The sequence below is a fragment of the Gadus chalcogrammus genome, chromosome 16 (genome assembly GCF_026213295.1).
Source record: "Gadus chalcogrammus isolate NIFS_2021 chromosome 16, NIFS_Gcha_1.0, whole genome shotgun sequence".
NCBI classification, from domain to species: Eukaryota; Metazoa; Chordata; class Actinopteri; order Gadiformes; family Gadidae; genus Gadus; species Gadus chalcogrammus.
This window is the reverse complement of record NC_079427.1, coordinates 15263077-15270036: the sequence shown is the minus strand read 5'-3', so window position 1 is coordinate 15270036 and position 6960 is coordinate 15263077. Positions and strand designations below refer to the sequence as shown.

The 6960-nt window shown below is 45.1% G+C and overlaps 1 protein-coding gene across 1 annotated transcript in view; it reads left to right on the top strand.

The window, feature by feature from the left end:
* LOC130405630 (solute carrier organic anion transporter family member 1C1-like) overlaps window positions 1-5941 on the top strand; it is a 14736-nt gene extending 8795 nt beyond the window's left edge. Inside the window, 6 exon segments of the mRNA XM_056610807.1 lie at window positions 1-105; window positions 224-389; window positions 1822-1994; window positions 4361-4425; window positions 4703-4820; window positions 5632-5941. The exon segment at window positions 1-105 is cut by the window's left edge and continues 91 nt beyond it. Coding sequence (XP_056466782.1) covers window positions 1-105; window positions 224-389; window positions 1822-1994; window positions 4361-4425; window positions 4703-4820; window positions 5632-5941 — 937 coding nt within the window.
* The last annotated feature ends 1019 nt before the right edge of the window (window positions 5942-6960 follow it).

Sequence of the window (6960 nt, the reverse complement as noted above, 5' to 3'; positions counted from 1 at the left end):
GTTTGCCTTCAGCACCTCTCTGATTGGCTACTTCCTCTCTTTGTTCTTCTTCGCCATGAGCTGCGAGAACGCCAAGGTGGCCGGGGTGACTGTGCCTTACGACGGGTGAGATGAAACGGGGGAGACACATGCCCACTTCATCATGTGCACACATAGAGATCATAATTTCGTAACTGTGTCTGTAAATCCTCCCTCTGCCTTCTCCGTCTCTCTGTGCTCCCAGGATGGACGTGCTGCTCTTCGATAAGCCCTCGGCGTTCACAGCGTGCAACTCGGACTGCGTGTGTTCAGCCAACGACTGGGACCCGGTGTGTGGGGAGGACGGCATCACGTACGTGTCCCCCTGTCTGGCCGGCTGCACCCGCTCCGATGGCTCTGGGAGCAACACTGTAAGCAGTACCCCCCCCCTCCCCTCCCCCAAGGCTTTCCTCTGTAGAGCTGTAGCTTTAAGGACTGCTGAGGTTCTCTCTTTTGACGGACGTTGGTCTTGCCGTGTTCTTTTGGAAAAAGTCTGCCTAGTCAGGATTGCTTTACCTCACTTTATTTGGTAAAGTTTTGGCCTAGTCTCTATGAAGCAAAAGGAGGGGAATTGTATGGGCCCGCGTGGCGATACACTTAGTAGGGCATCTGAAAGATGCGTTACCTGGAGCGTTCTAGACCCCTGGGCTAAGTTTTGTGACTCATCTACTGGGCAGGCGTGGACTCAGTTATGTGCTCTGATTGGCTAAGCATGGTGCTGAACCCCCGCCCCCTGGATACCCGTATGTGTCTTTATGCTGTCCCTTGCCGCTATGTGTTGGCATTGCAACTTGGTCTCTAGAATTTACACATAATGAATGGCCTCCAGTATGAGCTGGACGCCTCCCTAGGCTCCGGATCCCTCCTTAGCATGAGAAAGAAGCCTCTTTTAATTGGCAAGGGCATATGTGGCCTGTTGGTATGAATGTGTGAATTATGTTACAGTCATGTGTCATTTTTCCGAAATCCCAAGCCTCTTATGTGTTTTTACTTGTTTTGGAGCACCAATGATCAATTAATATATGTTATTGACATCATAATCATCTTTGAAGATTTTTATTTCATGAAATACATCAACGTCATACTTTGTGTCGACATCCTCAAAAATATGTTAAAAAAAAAAATATGGTCTAATAGGAGATAACGCGATTACCTTTAAAGCCACAGACTCCAGCACAGCGAAATAAGTCCCAGAGCCCTCCTGTTGCATTTGGCGTTGTAACTCATCAGGGGGCTTGTAAAACAAGCTTGAAGCAGAAGATTTGAACCAACTATCTCTATCGAACTCATCTATCTTTCACATTTGTATGTTATTCACATCAAATTCCAGCTCAGGTTTAATCCTTCAATGGAGTTCTCAGATGTAGCTCAGCCCAGCTTCCTTTACATGCGACTATCAATAAGTTATGTGGTCTCTTTCTTTGAACGCTAATGAGGAACGGAGCCGATGCATAACAAAGCTACTGGAGACAGTATTTATTAAATAATATAGTAAATCAATAGCAATAGGAAATTCGCAATTGATCCAAACATAAATATTTTATTTATTTATTCTACACAATTACTATGCATTAAGGGGGATTATGGTTTACAAATATACCAGGGTCCACACCCTAGGGAGACTTTAAGCAGGTATTTTAATAAACGTACGTGTGTGTGCGTGTGCGTGTGCGTGTGCGTGTGCGTGTGCGTGTGCGTGTGCGTGTGCGTGTGTGCGTGTGCGTGTGTGTGTGCGTGTGTGTGTGTGTGTGTGTGTGTGTGTGTGTGTGTATGTGTGTGTGTGTGTGTGTGTGCGCCCCTCAGGTCTTCGCTCAGTGTAGCTGCGTTGGTACTGCTGGTAACCTAACAGCCAGGACGGGCCAGTGCCTCGACAGAGAGGACTGTGACCGGATGTTCCCGTACTTCCTGGCTCTGTCCGTCATCACCTCCTTCATCATATCTCTGGGTGGGACCCCCGGTTACATGCTGCTCATAAGGTCAGATATATAAGTTCAATACATAATGTATAATGTCAGAAACTAGCTGATATATGATACATAATGTCAGACAGTAGTTAAATAATATATAATGTCAGATCTGAGTCATATATATTATATATGGTTAGTATTGTTAGGCAGCAAGCTAAAGATCAGATCCTACAGTGAATTCCAGGCACCTAGGACTATTTGGATGATGTTAATTTGATGGGCCATGCTCCCATCTTTCTTATCTTGAAGCAGAGCTAACAGAGTGTGGACAGGAGCTGGCCGAGATTGCTTTTTTGTCAGTTGACATCAAAAGAATGACTTGGTTCAAGCGAAGGTCACCTGGAAGAGAGAACCAAAGGCTGTGACCTGACATTCAAGAAAGGAGAAGAAAGAGAGAGAAGATCGATCCCGGCTATGAATGCAGCATGCTCACAGAGATGGGCATTGTTCTTAGGCGCCCAGGACCACATGATATGGTACAAAGGAACAACACAGCATGGAAATGCTGTTGAACTCCCACCACTGCCATGTGAGCCAAAGGAAAACTCCATATTCGAGGATCCGCCTGAGATTTTCCCCCCTGACCGAGAAGGAGAACTTGCCTGGCATCAGTACGAAAAAACAATCAAGAGACTGGTCGAGAAAAAAACGATGGTGCAGGGTGGCCTGCTACCTAAAAACACAGTTGGAGTACTTCGGTCGACCTGAGAAACTATCTGTGTCATGGGAGCATCACGTGGGCCACCAGGGTTGTTGGACCGCCCACGCTGTGCTCTGAAGTGCTTGAAGCACCCCATGAGGGACACATAGGCGTAGTGAGCTAGAAGCTGCATATGGTGGCCAGGTATCGATCACCAGACAGAGGATTCAACGTAGACTATGCAGTGCCTTTTCTGGATTGAATGTTCCACTTGGTGATTGATGCGTATTCAAAGTGGCTAGAGGTCTTCATAGTGAAAAATGCCACATCAACGAAAACTGTTGAAGTCCTCTGGACGGTCTTTGAAAGTACAGATTTACCTGAAACGGCCGCCGATTTACACCCGAGGAATCCTCATCTTTCATCCGGCAAATTGGTATCAAGCATACCACCTCTGTGCCTAACAATCCTGCCAAATGGGCTTGAGGAGCGGTTGATCCAGTCGTTTAAGCAGTCCATGAAAGCCATTTAAACTGCTTAGTAGTCGCTGCAATACAAAATGGAAAAGCTCCTACATCCTTATCGAAACGCTCACCCTTCTACAACAGGCCAAGCTCCAGCTGTGTTATTAATGGGAAGGCGCCTGAGGTCACATCAAAGCAGGAACACGCCATGTCAGAACCTTTTCAGTTGGACAACAAGTGCTGGCAAGAGATAATTGTCAGTCCAAGCAGCAGCATATGGCAGCGTGGTGAACGTCCAGAACAGAGCCTCTGAACGTAGGGAGTCGTGCGATGACGTGATCTCGTTGATTAACCAGGACAAACCTTTTGGCAGATCAATGCATCTTTTATGAATAAATGTGTATTCTCTGCCTCTCTCATTGCATCTGCATTCAAGACATGTGTGCTGCACACACACAAACACACGCACACACACACACACACACACACACACACACACACACACACACACACACACACACACACACACACACACACACACACACACACACACACACACACACACACACACACACACACACACACACACACACACACATACACACACACACAGGTTTCTGGAAAACAGTGGCCCCCTATGCAAAACGTTATTGCCAATGCTTGTTTTCTTTTCTTTCTCATCTTTTCCCCCTTCATTTATGGGAACGGATAATCTATGTTAATCAGATTATATCAGGCTAAACATGAAGGTCATTAAAAGAACAGTTATGCTCATTGACAAGAGATACGCATGTGGATATCCCCCATGCTCTTTGACTTGGCCATGAAATTTTGTAACTCAATGGCAATTAAAGTGAAATGTCAGAGATATCTTGTGAGAAAACCATGCAAAAGTAGAGCCATTATAGATGAGTTACTATTCAGCCTCTGAATGTTGGGTCTGTGTCGACAGGCCTCATGACCCACAGCCTATAGGGCACACAGAACACATGACACTGAATTAACAAGCCTCACATTCTCCTGTCAGCCCTGTGCATGTATCCTGCTGCTTTTAAAAGAGGTAATGCATCGTCGAGACTGGAAATGTTTGGAAATGCTCTAATCATTTCATCCTGACCTGAAGAAATGTGTTGATTTGTGGTTTATTCTTCAGATTCTTTTTTATAATACAATGTTTGTGTTATGAGCAGAGATCAAGTTAACATGTTATTTAACCTGCCTATATTGCATATTTGTTCATTTTCATATTTAATATGCATTTTGTCATGCAGGTGCATTGAACCACAGCTCAAGTCTTTAGCCTTGGGTTTCCATGCCCTAGCCACAAGAACCCTAGGTAAGTTGGAACATTGAAATCACCGTTCTACTCCCATTTATGGATGTATCTCTTACATTTACTGACGTTTTGTTCAGCTATATGCGGATTATCACACATTAAAGCCAAACTCAAACCAATGAGTGGGCAACGGGATATGCATAGCAATTTGATAATGCTGTTATAACTCCTTTAGGTCTACAATGGGTGGCACTATTTTGCCATGATTTGTAAATAAATGTATAACCACCTGGAACAATGCAGCCACCCAGATTGTGTAAATTTGATCCCCTAACAGCCGGCATCCCAGCCCCCATCTACTTCGGGGCCATCATTGACACGACGTGTCTGAAGTGGGGTCAGAAGAGGTGTGGTGGAATTGGGGCCTGCAGGATCTACAACACTGCTGCCTACAGGTACACCCCTCATCTGATTGGATGCATTAGTTAACCTGATCAATACACATGTTCAGTGCACTTGGTACTGATACAGATAGGTTTCAAATATTTTACTTATTCATTTATGGAAGACCAACTGTACAAGCTGTAATTTTGTTGTGTACATGGTGAATTCGATGATGATTTTATTCACGTAACATTTGTAGTGACTAGTATATAGTTAGACAATATATTTTCTATAATCCAAACTAATGTTTAGACCGGACAGAATATGATATAAGGTATTGTGTAAGCGTTCCGTTAAGTGAAATAAGGTCTTGGTTTAATTTCTTTGTTAAAGGCTATACAAAGTTTACAATAAGGTTTCTGCCCACACGTGTCGAGTTTCACTAACTAGCTTTTGAATAAATAAAACTGTCATTGTCAAGTCTTTCATAGACATTTCTTTCAATGTCTTCTGAAGCGAACGCAATACATTCACCAATGAGACCACCAGAAGCACTTCTTCAGCTGTGTGTTGTACCGTCCCTCTGCGTGTCCAATGCTAAATGGTAAATAGAATGCATTTATATTGCATTTTTATCCAAAGCGCTTTACAATATTGCCTAGTATTCCCCCATTCATGCACATATTCACACACCGACAGCGGTGTCAGCCACGCAAGGGGACAGCCAGCTCGTCGGGAGCAGTCAGGGTGAGGCGTCTTGCTCAGGGACACCTCGACACTCAGCTAGGAGGAGCCGGGGATCCACTTAGCAACCTTGCGGTTGCCAGCCAACCCGCTTTACCTCCTGAGCTTCTGCCGCCCATCTGTGACCCCCCCCTGCAGGACGGCCTACCTGGGCCTGACGCTGAGCCTGCGCTCCGCCTCCTTCCTGGTGTGCATCCCGGGGTTCCTCCTGCTCCGGCAGCAGGTGAGGAGGGAGCAGAGGAACGCCGTCCGGGGGGCGCTGGCCAACGGTGGGGCGGAGATGGAGGCGCTGGGGAAGGACGAGACGGCAGACCGTGAGGCGGCGGTGGTCCCTGAGGCGGCGGTGGTCCCTGAGACGAAGTCGGTCCGTGAGCCGGTGGTCCGTGACACGGAGGGGTCGCAGCCAACGGCCGAGCACCACAGCAGGGACCGGGAGACGCGTCTGTGACGTCTCACTCCATACTGACGCCACTTATGCATACTCTACCTATCACTCTCTTTCCCTCCCTCTGTCCCTCTGACACACACACACACACACACACACACACACACACACACACACACACACACACACACACACACACAAACACACATAGAGATACAGACACAGACGCACGCGCACACACGCACGCACACATGTGTACATATACAACTGTTATCATACAAAAACAACGTGCAGGGAATCCCAGTCTGTGACTGATCATCTCCTAAGAACAGACTACTACAGGGGCCACCCCATGGATCGCTGCACCTACAGTAGGTTTTGAGAAACCGAGGGTTATATTTATGTTTTTTTTATAAGGCTCAAGTATATGTCAATGGCGTTCTTGTTGGGTTTATTTTTCTCTTTATAACTGAAATGTATTACCATTTCCCAATCATAGATACGAGAGAAGAGATTTGATTGGTTTACTGCTCGAAACCATTTTTGCTCTGAACACCAGCACTTTTTGTTTTCCGTGTTTGTATGTTTTCTTCCTATGGCCCTTCTCCCTCGAGACAAGACAACCGACAAAAGGTGCAACTTTTTGTTTTAAATGTGTTTAAACTAAAAGTCTGATAGTGAGCAGCGCTGACTAAATGGTTACAGGGAGAAAATAGGCAAAGGGTGAAGATTGAACATATTGTTAAGATATGTGTGTAATTGAACATGTCTTGCAATAACTTAGCCAATAATAGCCGGTTGTTGTCTGGAGAATTGTGCCTCAAGTCCTAAACTGTTAACTCTAAATAAATTTGTAATTTGTTAGGTCAAAGTATTTTTGTTGATGTTAAATGTCTATATTATTGATAGGAGTAGCGTTTCACTTTAGGTTTTATAACATTACATTTAACAGAAGGACTGTGACTGTGTTTTTCTACAATTGTATGAAACTGTGTTTCATTTTTCTGAAATAAGACTTTACTCTCAAAACTTTGACGACCTTCAAGAAAAAATTTGATGTGCCCTTTTGATTATGATAATGT